The sequence below is a fragment of the Hemibagrus wyckioides genome, linkage group LG18 (assembly GCF_019097595.1).
Source record: "Hemibagrus wyckioides isolate EC202008001 linkage group LG18, SWU_Hwy_1.0, whole genome shotgun sequence".
In the NCBI taxonomy this organism is placed as follows: Eukaryota; Metazoa; Chordata; class Actinopteri; order Siluriformes; family Bagridae; genus Hemibagrus; species Hemibagrus wyckioides.
Window position 1 is genome coordinate 479,477 of NC_080727.1, and position 15,524 is coordinate 495,000.

General features: G+C 39.5%; 2 protein-coding genes across 4 annotated transcripts in view; both read left to right on the forward strand.

Moving 5' to 3' along the window:
* Positions 1-4,591, forward strand: part of camk2a (calcium/calmodulin-dependent protein kinase II alpha) — a 70,336-nt gene extending 65,745 nt beyond the window's left edge. Inside the window, exon 18 of the mRNA XM_058416054.1 lies at positions 326-4,591. Within this exon, the coding sequence (XP_058272037.1) occupies positions 326-329 (4 nt within the window). The 3' untranslated portion in view covers positions 330-4,591. The remainder of the gene's footprint in view (positions 1-325) is intronic.
* Positions 4,592-10,672: 6,081 nt separating this feature from the next.
* lipia (lipase, member Ia) overlaps positions 10,673-15,524 on the forward strand; it is a 7,591-nt gene continuing 2,739 nt past the window's right edge. Inside the window, exons 1-10 of one of the 3 annotated variants that reach the window (XM_058416493.1) lie at positions 10,736-10,798; positions 11,867-11,930; positions 12,781-12,851; positions 12,930-13,291; positions 13,403-13,511; positions 14,165-14,266; positions 14,393-14,482; positions 14,557-14,724; positions 14,843-14,932; positions 15,044-15,152. In XM_058416493.1, the coding sequence (XP_058272476.1) occupies positions 11,923-11,930; positions 12,781-12,851; positions 12,930-13,291; positions 13,403-13,511; positions 14,165-14,266; positions 14,393-14,482; positions 14,557-14,724; positions 14,843-14,932; positions 15,044-15,152 (1,109 nt within the window). In that variant the 5' untranslated portion in view covers positions 10,736-10,798; positions 11,867-11,922. Of the gene's footprint in view, positions 10,799-11,866; positions 11,931-11,953; positions 12,125-12,253; positions 12,342-12,780; positions 12,852-12,929; positions 13,292-13,402; positions 13,512-14,164; positions 14,267-14,392; positions 14,483-14,556; positions 14,725-14,842; positions 14,933-15,043; positions 15,153-15,524 lie in introns of those variants that run through there. The other 2 variants (XM_058416491.1, XM_058416492.1) reach the window with 2 other exon arrangements.

Below are 15,524 nucleotides of genomic sequence, written 5' to 3' on the forward strand. Positions count from 1 at the left end.
TAACAGCTCATTCACAGGGAAAATCACAGATTATGGGAAAGTTTTTATTAATGTAAGGAGATATTTGTGTAACACTTTCGGAGTGTCAGTGTTGTGTAACAATAAATGGATAAATATATAATTTCTTTAATAAATAATATCTAATTGTTGCTCAGCTGTGAGTGAAAAAAACCTCAGTGACTCTCAGTGAAGATGTTGGAGGAACATGTTCAGCATCACTCTGCTGTGTTTTATTACTCACAGAGGAGTTCATTAGAACAAGTATTCATCTGATATTTAGGCATTTAAATGTGTGTGTATGTGTGTGTATGTGTGTGTGTGTTAGTTGAGTTGATAGCTGGTGTTACTGGAGTGTGATCCGTCCTGGTGGTCCTGCTGTTCTGCAAGCTGACTGGACACCGCGGAAGCTGCCTGACTACCCACTAATCCTTTGCTTCCCATCTTACATCCAGCATCCAGGCTTGAGTTCATTACTCTCACACACACACACACACACACACACACTTTTCTTCATCACACACGTTATGGGTCATTTAGTTTTCCGTGGCTTCGCCCGGATCGTTATTGTCGGAATGTTTTGCAGGACGTTTGCAGGGCAGCATGTGACTCTGTATGTCAAAGTTTGTTTATAGGATAAATAATTCACTGAATTATAAAACAACTTGTTTCACCGAGAGACTGAATGACTTCCCAGAAAGATAAACACAAATCCTTTTCTTTTTTTTCTTTAATAAATTCTATAAAATATAATCATCAACAACAAGAACAACAACACTAACAGGTGAAACATTCATGTGCGCTGGATAAAGTCCAGACCTGCTGCAGTGTCTCACTTCCACACTAATCACTTTATTCCCTATTCTTACACCAAATAAGAGCTGAGAATAAACACAAACACACAAACATCAGTGTGACATGGAGCTGGGGAAAAGTAGGAATAAAACAAACACAAAAAGATAGATTCATTACAAACAAACAAACAAACAAACAAATCAATCAATAAATAAAATGTATGGAACTGCAGTGTGACAAAGTCGAAGCTAATGCTAGGAATAAGCTTAAACCATGCTAATGCTAGCAGCAGATTGGGGATGGTTGCTAACACTAGCAGTGATTCACAGCTTTGCTGGACATTAAGGTGCAGGTCCAGAATAATGAGATTATTATTTATTAAAGTTATTTTAAGTAAGATTGTGTTAGATTGATGATTCAGTGAATTTCAGTTAATGTTAATTGGCTAATCTCCAAATCACAGTTTAATCATTAGTCAATTTTAAAACTCATATAATATATATATATATACACACACACACATATATATATATATATAAACTTTTCTAACTTTAAAAAGACTTTATTATAGAAGAAAATAACAGCAGAGTATTTATAAAGTTTATCATTAAAGACTATAAAACACAAACATCTTCATCCTGTGACTTTTACAGAGCTTCATTCATACACTGGAAGAATTCAGTAACATCATTCAAATATCTATTCTCACACACACACATATTTCACCATGAAGTCACTGAAAGTACACGACACAGCTATTATTTATTTTTTCATTTATTTGTACAGAAGAATCAAAAAACTCTCAGATTAATCCTTTCACTGCTTCATGTAAACCTCCAGCTTCATTTCATTCACTTCTGACATTTTACTCTCTCGAACCTCAGCAAGGATTCTGATTGGCTATTTATGATCAGGTAACTTGAGGGGAGGAGGCGGGGCTTGAAGATTTACATTCAGATATTTACATAAATATAATAAATGACGCAATGCACGCAGTGACACTTGGCTTGTTTCTATCAGTGGAATCTGAGATATTTACTGAACTTCTGAAGCTAGCAGCCATCACAAGCCCCGCCTCCTCTCTGTTTAAAGGTGAACGTAGCCAATCAGAGGAGATTCAGATGAGTAAAGTATAAAGTTTTCATCCTGCTGTAACATCATCCATCACGTGCTGGAGGAGAACGCAGTGGAATTTCAGTGAGTTTATTTAGAGACAGATATAAAAAGAGGCGCAGGGACACGGACACTTCAACCGTTCTTCCAGAAAATCAGGTGACTTTATCACTTTATTTACGTTTTCCCTGAAACTCCTTCACCATGATCACAAACATGAGAAAGAAAGAAAGGGAATAAAGTCCAAAGCGAGATGTAAAAAACCTGCAATAAAAGGAGGAGGAAGTTGAGGTGTGAGGGATGTGCAGTAACTCCACCCCCACCTCGGGTCTCACCCACGACCTTCATTTCTGCACTTATTGATTTGGGGAGCTTTTACTTGCATGGCATTAGTTTATTTCCTTCTTTTAGAAACCTGATAGTAAAGTTCTGTTCTCTTGTGAGTGTGGGAGAAACCCACTGCCGTGAATATCTTTAGCTGCTTTTTTTTGTGTTGTGTTTGTGAACTGAATCCAGATGATTTCGCTCCCGAGCTCCGAACATGTACAGAAACATTTCAGTGAATAATTACACGCTGCATGCAGCTCCTTTTTAACACGCTGTTGATGCTCATGTGTGTTTTTATATGTCCAGTGAAGTATTGAGGAAAGTAGCTGAGTGACTTGTGACCCTGCATACAGCTGTCTTAGCCAATAAAAACACTATTATTATTATTATTATTATTATTATTATTACATCTTTTAGGAATGTTCTGAACACAGATGTCTGTTAAGTGTGTTTTATTTTGTAATCCTGTCACTACTCGAGGTATCAATAATGACTGATGAACTGATCACGTTAATCTGATTGATTTGTTATTCATTTAATCACCAATGCTAACGATCTTCATGATCCTGATTTGTGTTATCGGTTGTTTAGAAAATGTCATTTTTTTCACTTGCTGATTTCCCCTTGTTGCTGTTGTTGCTGTTTTATTTTTTTCTCTGCTGTATCTGTGTATCAGTACTAAAAGAAGAAGAAGAAGAAGCTTGTGTGTATTAAAGGTGTTGATTATCGTGGTGCTGCTGCTGAACCTCCGCTGCTGTCGTCACGCTGTTGTTCAGAACCCTGAGCGTATCTCAGCGCATCGCACACAGGAGCTCCGGCTGAGGGAAATGTTCTCAGACGCTGCTTAGCATTTCACGCTAGGAGTTCCACACAAATGATGAACGCTGTTTATAGGATTTGGAATGAATTTTTACACAACAATGCAAAATTCTGAGAACATCAAAAGCAAGCATAAAAGGGTAAGACTAGGCTAGTCAGCACTTGCTAATGCTACATAATGCTAATGTTAGCAGGTTCCTGAAAAAGGCTCATGTTAAGTTAAACCGAGCAGCGCTTCCAGCTTTAGCTCTGACCATGCTCTGACCATCTCCTGACCATGCTAATTTGGGCAGCTGGATAAAGGTGCTAGTTCACCTAGCTAGCACAGCTAAACTAACTAACCATTACCTCGTCTTGATGAATGTCAGAACAGACTTTTATTAGCTGTAGCTCTTAGCAGTTCTTAGTCTTTATTGGTATTTGAATACTTTGAAATTTTAAAGATTTTTAAACTCATTTAAATTTAATGTGTGTAGAGAAGGTTGTTTAATAAATACATAAAACACGCTAATTTATCTAAGTTATCAGCTTACTGTTTGACTACAGTATAATGCTTAGCAGCTGAGATTAGCAGTGAGAGAGTGGGATTAGTTCGCTCTCTTATTGCTGCATGAGGTTTCAGTAGATATTTGATTTATTCAAGCTTACACATGAAGGCTTCAGATTAACATCCATTTTAGTTAAATGATGTTACCTTTCTAGATACGTATGAGCTCTTAGCTTGCTAATGTTGTTTACGTTGCAACTTAGATGATGATGAACTTAGCCTTGTTTTGATCGGTCACCTGATCCGGCCAATCACAGCCGATCTCTCCGAGAACATTTTACTGACTGAATCTCCTCTGTGCTGAAAGTTGACCTTTAATTTTTTTGCTAACTTTTCGACGTCGATCTGTGACGCATGCCGCACGTCTTTTTTGTAAACGACTGTGATATTTACGGTTTCTATAAAGCTTGTGAATAAAAGCACAAAAAACACATAAATATGATTGTATATCTATTTATAGGATGTGATTTTATCGGTGGACGTTTGGTAGTTTGCATATTTATATTTATATCATGTACAGGAAACTTACCACACAATATGTGACAGCATATTAAATGTACCTATGGAGTCTTTATGTACTCTAATCTGTGTGTGTGTGTGTGTGGCCCCAAACTTGCACTTCGACTCGAGTTTACAGCAGTGTTCAGGGCTCAAACACTTCACCACCTTATCAGCTGATCTGTATTAGCGATATTTATTCAACTCTAGTTAGCATTTTGTTTGTTTGTTTGTTTGATTTTTTGCTCGCTGCTAAAAAATTGTACAATTTCATGAAGTAGATTTAATCCAATTCAGTCGATGACTTGATAAAGCAGATATTTAGTATTATTAAAAGTGTTCATCTCTTGGTGATTTTAGCATCTCTGCTTTATTTAGCTAATTCTTTCTATCAATAAAGTTCATGTGTAGAGTCGCTCGGTCGCATCTTTCATAAATAGTGGATGGATTTTTCTGATCTTGTTCAATAAATCTCAATAAAAAACAGCAAATGAACTGACTGAAAGGAGTGTTTTATTTACTAATGACCTTTTTCAGCATGTTGCAGGATCCAGTGTCCGGCTTTTAAATTTTTGATCCTAATGATCAAGCCAGAGGTGAGGTGGAAAAAACTCTAAGAGGAAATGAGAAACCTTGAGAGGAACCAGACTCAGAAAGGAAGCCATGTGGAAAGTGTGATTATAAACCATTAGAGTCTACAGCAGCAGAAGAGAAACAGTGCTGAGGTCAGGAAGTTCAGGATGGACAGATTGGTGGACGAGTGCAGGACAGTCTTTAATCTGAAGGCAGAGCGATGTGTTTTGTATCAGGGGGTTGTGGTAGCTTACTGCTTAAGGTATTGGGCTACTGATTGGAAAGTTCTTTTGTTCAGAATCATGTGACGTCACCCTGGGGGTCTTTTAGATCGTTCAAGTGCAATCAATGCGAGACCCGCTCCTTCTCGATACTGAGGTTGTGTCTTGGTCATAACGTTCCTCACTACATCACTAACAAAATCCTTGGCTGCTGTTTTTGAATGAGGTTCAGCAATAGCCAATCCTCTTTTGATGAACGGAACCATCATTCTAAAAAAACCCTTGAACACACCTCCTAGACCCACCCCAAACATTGTGGGGGTGCCAGGAAACCCTAAAAGGCCATCTCCAGCTTGGTGAACATAATAATAATAACATAATAGGACTTTACCACCTATCCATTTTTTTCAGCCAGAACGAATGTTTAACAGTCTGAAGAGTAGTTCAGCTATAAATTTCCTGTAGGTAAATGGTATTTGTCTGTCCTGGTCCGATTTAACTTCGACTTTATCAGTTATATGATTCTTGGTCAGAGACACAGAATGCAGCTTATAGCATGATATTTTGAGCACTTTATTGTTTTTCCTTGTTATACACTATATGGCCAAAAGTTTTGGGACACATCATTGAGTTCAGGTGTTGTTTTTCAGGGGTTGGGCTCGGCCCCTTAGTTCCAGTGAAAGGAACTCTTAATGCTTCAGCTTCATACCAAGACATTTTGGACAATTTCATGCTCTTTGTGGGAACAGTTTGGGGATGACCCCTTCCTGTTCCAACATGACTGTACACCAGTGACCAAAGCAAGGTCCATAAAGACATGGATGAGTGAGTCTGGTGTGGAGGAACTTGACTGACCTGCACAGAGTCCTGACCTCAACCCCATAGAACACCTTTGGGATGAATTAGAGTGGAGACTGAGAGCCAGACCTTCTCATCCAACATCAGTGTCTGACCTCACAAATGCGCTTCTAGAGGAACGGTCAAAAATTCCCATAAACACACTCCTAAACCTTGTGGAAAGCCTTCCCAGAAGAGTTAAAGCGGGACAGCTCCATACATTCATGTGCATGTAAAGACAGACGTCCCAGTTCTGGACTGGCTCACAGTCTCCACTCTAATTCATCCCAAAGGTGTTCTGTGGGGTTGAGATCAGGACTCTGTGCAGGCCAGTCAAGTTCCTCCACACCAAACTCACTCATCCATGTCTTTATGGACCTTGCTTTGTACACGTCTCATCAAAGGGACAAAGTTGTCACCAACTCACTGATACTCAATGATGTCAGTGAACACATACATTGTGTACTAGAACGTAAATGGCTTCAAACTAAATTAGCAGTATTTCAGTTAGCATGGAAGGAAAGCCTTCTGAGATACAAACATTCTCTTAGTGCTGCTAGATCAGCGCATGTTTCTGCACTAATCAAAAATAACAAAAACAATCCTAAATTTGTATTTACTACTGTAGCAAAACTAACTAGGAGTAAAACCACTGTAGAAAAGTGCACACCATCTACATTTAGCAGTTCATAGTTCATAGTTCATAGTTCAAAGGAGCAGATCTGGAAGGTTCATGGTCATAGAGTGTTTGGTGACTGGGATGTGTTGGATGCTGTCTCCTTACCACCCTCACAAGTCGCTCAGGTCACTGACTGTGAAGTGGTTGGACGCTTTATGTCCCAGGAAGCCTTCATGTCTGTGACGTTCTGGCTCTCCCTTTTAGTTATGATGTCATAGCTAGTCTTGCCAGAGTCCCTGCCTGCACTTTACACATAATCTACATTGTCTTAAACATCACATGATCAGAATCATACTTAATATCTTTCTCTTTCTCTCTCTGTCTTTCTCTGTGGAGCTATACACCCCACTCCTGAGCGCCCAGTGTTTGCCAGTTTCCAGTGCGACCGCTGCCCCTACCCCTGGTCGGAGTCTGGTCACTTGTTGGTGCCCACTGATGCTGTGGATGGACCTGTGTGGACCAGGAGACAGCCATGGACAGAGCCACTTGGGGACTTTCACACCATCACAGATCTGCCATTTCATCTGTCAGCCTGTGACAGCAAAGAACTAGTGTTTATAATGACAGAAACTACACTGACCTAATAGTTCCTCATGGGTCATTGATTTCTGTTGTAGGAAGGACATTAATCAGTTACAGTTACATTATTTTCTGTTTAGTGTCACCCAAATGAGGATGGGTTCCCTTCTGAGCCTGGTTCCTCTCAAGGTTTCTTCCTTATTCCATCCCAGGGAGTTTTTCCTTGCCACCGTCACCACAGGCTTCTCATTAGGGACAAAATAGTTTAATTATTAAATTTAATGATTTATTCTTATTTATCTATTAATCTAGTTATTTAGTTATTTTTATTTTTTATTTTCATGTTTCCCCTCCCCTTTCTCTGTTTTTCTTCTTTTGTAAAGCTGCTTATAAAAGGCGCTATACAAAATAAATTGAATTGAATTGAATTGAATTAAAAGCCAGCAGGAATATCAGGTCATCAAACATTAACAGAACTTCGGGTTGCAGACCTAGCATATATGCATATATAAGTTTCCCTTAGAGCTGAATGTGTAACTTTTTTGGCTTACCATACATATTTTATTTTTCATGGGGTTATAAGAATACGCTCTCTTCCATGGGTAAAGAATTATAGATTTCTATTTTGTTCAAGAAAAGTCCTTTTTTTAGCTCAGCTGTTATGTTAACTATTTATCAGGCCATCACACCCATTTCACCAGACAAACTTTTCTCCGGTTTTGGGTCTTGACAGACAAGATTTTCACTATTTTGTATGCTCTGTCTTTTCCAGTGATAATCTTTTGTAACTTGGGCTCATAAAATGCCCCTTCTGTTTCTTGATGATCTTAATCATGCAGTTTATATACTGGAGGATCTCTCGGAATCTGCTCAGAAACGGTAAAATATTCATCCGTAAAGTTTTGCTCCTAGCCTTTTTCACACTATCTTTTAAAGGGGAAATTCTAATCATATCTCTGATTTTAAAAATAAATTGTAGACTCTTTATTTTCAGTGACCATAGAAGTTTTAAATACACTAAAAGAATCGTCTTTGTTGACCTCGGCAGGTTTCATCTTCATGCTGGAATGGTGACTGTTTCTGTAGACATGAACCAAATCCTGTTCATCATCAGTGTTTATTCAGTGTTAAAAGCTGTAAAATATCTCCACATCTCCATAGTCTTTAGGGTTCTGTTGAATCTTTCACACAATTTAAGGTTTGAAATTGTTTGTTGAAAATCTCCTTTCCGCGATCAGTCTGTAATTTTTTGTGGACTCTACCTTCCTTCAGAACTGAAAGCTTTAGTGACCTTGGATCCGATGTTGTTTCCTAACACACACACCCAGACATACTTGGATGAAATATCTGTACTCGTTATCATAAACTTTGCGTTGTCGTTAATGTCTGACGTGTTGCTCATAGCAACTAAATCAGCTGGCCATTGTTCTTCGATGTTTTCTTTAATAAAAATACTGGTCAATGTAGAGTATAAGCATCCTGCTCTGCAAGCCAGTTTATAATTTGAGCATTATTAACTTTTTTACCTTTCCTCTCAACAACAGCTCTTTGCAAACTTTCAACACCGACACACGAGCCTGGGTCTGACGGTGTGTAATATATTCTTCATCGAACACTCGGTCACTTTGGCGTACAAGGACAAGAATGACCAAACTATGCATTTACTCTCGGACAACCTATAACGTGAGCAAGGTTTACATTTTTGTGCATTAAATATTCGATCAGGAGATCAAAAATATTAAAGACATCAACATTTTCCTTTCTAATTCCCAGATTCCCAGGTTTTTCGCAAAGTCTCACTCTGTGGTCATGAACTTTTCTAGTCTGTGAACAACGTCTGTGTGAACGGGAAGATGGTTTAAAAATGCTTTGGTCATTGACTCTCAGTTCAACAATTTTTTAAAGCACAGAGGTTAACTCAATCTTCAGGCTTTTCTTAGAATCAACATGGCAGTGTGTGTGTGTGTGTGTGTGTGTGGTCAGAGACTCCAGAGATGAGTGAAAGAGATGATCTGGTCACTGCAAATTTCTTTCGTTTTTTTTCTTTAACCTGGTTCAGAACAGATTTGATGCTCGGCTCATCTCACCAATCGAACACTACAGCTTCAGCGACACCTAGACTGTTTTCCAGAGACGGCATGTGAGTGACTCCACACAATTCCAGAGCTCTTGTGAAAGTGTATTTCAACCACAGTTTAAAGAGTTTTTTTTATCAATCTGAAGGCATTCATGTGCAGATCCTAGTCTTCAGGATCAAACAGACAGCCGTCATCTTCATCATCAGATGCCAGATTTCTTTTCCCTCAGTTTTCGCTGATGTTTTCAGCTCCTTCACCCCCCATCCCCTTCACTTCGGCAGCAAGCGAGTAGTAAAAAATGGGTCTGTATTCAGAAGCCATACTGCTTTTCTGGTGGTCAAAAGCTGATGCTCTTTTTACACAATGTAAAGTCTTCTTATGCAGCATATTGGAGGAGTCTTGGGGTGCGGTGGGGTGGGGGGGGGTGTTTTGGGGTTATGTCCACTCAGATGGAGAAGAGTAGAGATCAGAAGCGATCGGCCAGTCTTAGTCTTATTTCTGATACTTGATTATTTTTTCATGAATTTGTTTATTTGCTCATTTGCACTCATTGTATTTACCTCCCTCTGTCTACTGTTTATATGTGCAAATTATTTATATTTGTTTATATACGCAAATTATTTGCACTGCGAAAATGCACTTCTGGGTAGATGCTAACTGTATTTCGTTGCCTTGTACCTACATGTGCAGTGACAATAAAGTAGAATCTAATCTAATGTAATCTAAAGCAGCATCGAAGCTCTTCCCAGCTCCTTCACTTGTACCTCAGAGTCATTCTCTGTGTCCACTGTTCACCATAACTGACCAGGTAGCAGGTCAGAGAATCCTCATTCTTAGCGTCTCATGTGATACGTGTCCTGCGGAGATGACTTGCTTGTCCAGTCACGTCTGAATGCCTCTGCTGAAAACAGGTCTAATATGTAATATGATGTAATATGATGTAGTATTCAAAGTCTTTACACCGTTTACGGAACTTTTTCCGATGAATTTGATTAAAAGCTATGTTCTCATCAGCATTACTCCAGCGTATGAGTCCTGGTCCTGACAACTTAAACAGAGTAATGACCTCTTATTCTTCAGTGAAAATGAATTGAACATTTTGAGCTAAACCTGTATAAACAATTCAGAGAACATTATTATTTATCACTCTTTCATATGTCACCTTTGACATGACCTTTGACCTTTATCTGGTCATAAAACATTCTACAACTCTTTGACGGTTTGTGGATCCTGTTATATATATCCTGTTTAGATGTTTGATGTGAACATCAACTGAAGCTCTTCACCTGAATCTTCACCTGAATCTGCACAACGTCATTTACTGCACTGCTGACTCAAGTGACCGGTGAGTGGATATACATTGTGTTTATATAATATATTCAATTTTACTTCATATTTGTAATAGTCTAGTATTATATGTAATAAATTACATATTTTATATTAAATATATATTAAATATTTAATTTAATTTAATTTAATTTACTGTCATATTTATTTATTTTTAAAGATATTTATTTACTTTGTTTGCAGTAAAAACACTCTTTTTTGTTTGTTTTTTTCTGGAATGGAGGTACAAAGATCATCTTACGGAAAGGAATGCAGCACCTCTGTGTGTGTGTGTGTGTGTGTGTGTGTGTCTGTGTGTGTGTGTGTCTGTGTGTGTAAGGCGGAGCTAAGATTAACGTCAGCTGAGTTTCTTTATTCTCTCTTTCTCTCTTACTCACACACACACACACACTCACACACACTCAGAAGTTTCAGTTTGAGAGTTGGGGAGCTGTAGGAAGTCGCCATGGTAAGAGCTTTGTTTTTATTTTATTAAGATTTAATTAAATACCTGAGCAGGTGTGTTTCAGTGGCACACAGGGCTGGGTTTAATGCTACATAAAAGCGTTGTTTGAAGGGTGTGTTGAGTTTGTTTTGACTGAAAAACAACAGGGAGAGTCTCTCTCTCTCTCTCTCACACACACACACACACCCCTTGCTTTTAATGAAGTTCGGCTGACTTGTTACTGTACTGAAATGTAAGAGTGTGTAAAAAGTTGGGGGGGGTGCAGAGAAAGACGGTGTGGTGTGTTAAACCAGTTTCTCCGCTTTACAGGCAAGACGTAAAGCACTTTCATTATTGGCTGTAAAAACACAAACTCTGTGTGTGTGTGTGTGTACATGTGCTACACTTGGCACATTATACACACACATGTAATATGAAGATGAGATAAAGTCTAGGTGATGGTTTCTGATCCTCATCTGATGTGTGTGTGTGTGTGTGTGTGTGTGTGTGTGTGTGTGTGAAGGGGAGTTTCCTGGTTAATCATAAACTAATGGTTGTGTATCTCTCTCTGTACCTCTTGTGTTTAACACTTTATATTCATGACTAAAAGTGGAGAATGATATTTACACACACAAACACACAATGATATTCCCACACACACACACACACACACACTATCAAGCATGCAAAACCCTCAGTTCAGACCTCATTCAGCTCACGGTGAGGCGTGTTTTCAGTGTGGTCAGTGTTTTCAGTGTGGTCAGTGTTTTCAATGTGGTCAGTTTGTGACTTTTTATCATTGAGCCATTGTTTTGTTAACAACACAGAAATAGAACCACAAAACATGTCGGTCATTATCCTGACCTCATCTACTGACCTCTAGAACCAGCAACTAATCTAAAGTGCAGCTTTTACAGTGGTACGAATTACCTTCTTCTAATCATTACTAAAGCTGATTATTAAACTCTGTTTTTTTTAATCTGATGTATTAATGACCATGGGAGATGTTCACGACCTGACCGATTATCTTTAATAAAGATTTCTCCGACATTCTGAGTGATGGATTTTCTCTCTGTGTCTCTGTTCTATCAGACGTTCAGGATTCTGCACTGCTCACTCGTCCCTCTGATACTGATCTCATTCAGCATATGTACAGGTAAAGCTGAACACACACACACACACACACACATCTCAGAAGTGATCACACACCAGTCCAATATTTTCCCGGCTCATTGTTCACAAATCCGTTCTTCTGCTTTCACAAGTTTCACCCCGTAACCATGACAACAGTGTTACCATGGAGCTGTGCTCTGTATCTGATTGTACCAGTAAACTGTAGCAGAACTGTAGGTAGGAGGAGATAATTCTGTAACATGAAACCTCTCAAACATCACTCATGTGTTGAAGAACCCTGATGTGGACCTTATCATGACTCAAAACTCCCAGGTTTCAGTAACGTTCACTGACTTTTACCCCCAGACCTCACTGTCTCTGCCTCACATGCCCCGCCCCTCACCACCCTCACAGGTACAGAAGGAGGTGATTTACAGTCACAGGTGTCCCTCAGGTCAGGATGGGTTTCTTCTCAGACCAGTTCCTCTCTAGTTTCCTCCCTCTGTTTCTCTCTCCTCCTTCTGCATCCACATTTAATCAGAAGTTCTGTAGAACTGAATCATTCTTAAGAAGAACTTTCAGGGGTTTTTTCAGCTTCCTCACTCTGACTAACCCACTGTTCAGTTTCCAATGCTTTAAGCCAATAATAACACACTGAATAAATTCTCATGTTCTCAAGCTACACACACACACACACACACACACACACCATGTTGATCAACAATGTTTGTGCATGAGTTGAATAACCTTCAATCTTATACCACGCTTCACCGAGAACAAAACCACGCATGTGTGTGCGAGTGTGTGAGTGTGTTTGTGTGTATGTGCCTCTGTCTGGGTGTGTGGGTGTGTTTTTTTCTTTCATTTCTCAGCTGCTTTACTGTAATTCACAGAAACCCCCCAACACATCGCACACACAACACAACACAACACAACAGAAAGGAAGGAAAAGGACAGAGAAAGAGTGAGTGTAAAAGTAAAAACAAATGAGAATAAGAATAAGATGAAGGATATCCTTGTTCCATCGTGTGTGTGTGTACAGGTGAGGTGTGTGAACAGATTACTGATCTGAATCTGAAACACTCTCTACTCGGGACCGACCTGAAGGTTCGACTGATTCTCTACACGCGTGAAAACACCACCTGTGGGAGGCTGCTGTCCCATGAAAACCCGTTTGAAACACCCACTTTTAACTCCACCCGCCCCTGCACCTTCATCATCCATGGATACCGGCCCACCGGCTCCCCCCCCGTCTGGATGTTCACAATGGTAGAGTCCATTCTGAACCGCAGCGACATCAATGTTATCGTCGTGGACTGGAACCGAGGAGCAGCTAACGTCAACTACTTCAAAGTGGTGAAGAACACTCAGACTGTGGCTGACATCATCACATGCTTCATACAGGTGACACACACACGCACACACATACTGAAGCCATTTTATTGAAGTATGATGGAGTTCAGTTTGGAAAAAGTGTGTTACTTTTAGACTTTACTGTGTGTGTGTGTGTGTCAGAATGCAGGCCTGAATCTCAGTTCCATCCATATGATTGGTGTAAGTTTGGGAGCTCACATCTCTGGCTTCACTGGGGCAAAATATAATGGTTCCATTGGCAGGATTACAGGTAGGACACCAACACTCAAGTACTGAAATACTGAAACACTGAAATTCTGAAACACTGAAATTCTGAAACACTGAAATTCTGAAGCACTGAAATTCTGAAGCACTGAAATTCTGAAATATTGAAATTCTGAAATACTGAAATTCTGAAACACTGAAATTCTGAAGCTCTGAAATACTGAAACACTGAAATACTGAAATACTGAAACACTGAAATTCTGAAACACTGAAACACTGAAATTCTGAAATACTGAAACTCTGAAATACTGAAATTCTGAAACACTGAAATTCTGAATTACTGAAATTCTGAATTACTGAAATTCTGAATTACTGAAATTCTGAAACACTGAAATTCTGAAATACTGAAATTCTGAAGCACTGAAATTCTGAAATACTGAAATTCTGAAGCACTGAAATTCTGAAGCACTGAAACCCTGAAATTCTGAAACCCTGAAATTCTGAAACCCTGAAATTCTGAAACTCTGAAGCACTGAAACTCTGAAGCACTGAAATTCTGAAGCACTGAAACACTGAAACACTGAAACACTGAAATTTTGAAACTCTGAAATTCTGAAACACTGAAACACTGAAATTCTGAAACACTGAAATTCTGAAACAGTAGATAAAAACTGAAATGTTCTTGATGTTTTGGATCAGCTCTGGATCCGGCAGGTCCATTGTTCCGAGGAAAATCTACTGAGGAGCGTTTGGATCCATCTGACGCTCAGTTTGTTGACGCCCTGCACACAGACATGGACGGTGAGATTCTCTTCTGTTTGGGTCAAATAGATTAACTTTTAATAAAGCTAAATCAGTACAAAGGATTATTTATATTTATATTTATTATATTTATATCTCCACATGAATCTGTGTTGGACTTTTTAGCATTTGGATATCGGGATTCTCTCGGACATATCGATTATTATGCAAATGGAGGATCTGACCAGCCTGGCTGTCCCAAGAGCATCTTCTCAGGTCAGTCTCTAATCAGTAGAATGAACAGAAAGAGAAAACAAAAAACATCAAATAACCCCCCCCCCCTTCTCCAGGTTCAAAGTATTTTAAATGTGATCATCAGCGGTCAGTGTTTCTGTATTTGGACTCCATGAATCAGTCTCGTCAGATCAACGCATATCCGTGTTCTGATTACTCGGACTTCCTGGATGGGAAATGTTTGAACTGCGAGCGCTTCAACTCCTCCGGCTGTCCAGTGTTTGGTAAGAGTATAATCATCATCATCATCATCATCATCCCCACTGCTCTCAGCCAATCAGAAGGCACCTTACAGGAGGTCTGATATCTGATGGACTGTACTGAGGATTGTTATGATTCCAGGTTACGATGTGATCAGATGGAGAGATGTTCTGCTGAAGCTCGGACAGACGATGACGTTTTTCACCACAAACAAAGAAGCTCCGTTCTACAGTGAGCTGAAAATCTTCACCCTGAGTTTACTGCTTTTCAACTCTTTTCTAGAATTTTCTGTCATTTCTGTAGATGATCAGCTGACTCGAGTCATCTTTGTGTTTTCCACAGAAAGTGGATACAAGGTGGAGATCATGAGCTGGAACTCTGAGGTGCGATGGGGCTACATCACCATCACGCTAAAGAACAGAGCTCAGGAGACAGAGACTCGGATTGACCAGTGAGTCTGTCCATGTCTAATCTAAAGATTACACACACACACACACACACACACACACACACACACGCTTACTGTAATGTTGTGGTGTATCTCACTATTATGGTGAATGTACACTATATTGCCAAAAGTTTTGGGACGTCTGCCTTTACCTGCACATGAATGTAATATGGAGTTGTCCCGCCCTTTGCAGCTATAACAGCTTCAACTCTTCTGGGAAGGCTTTCCACAAGGTTTAGGAGTGTGTTTATGGGAATTTTTGACCATTCCTCTAGAAGCACATTTGTGAGGTCAGGTACTGATGTTGGATGAGAAGGTCTGGCTCACAGTCTCCACTCTAATTCATCCCAAAGGTGTTCTATGGGGTTGAGGTCA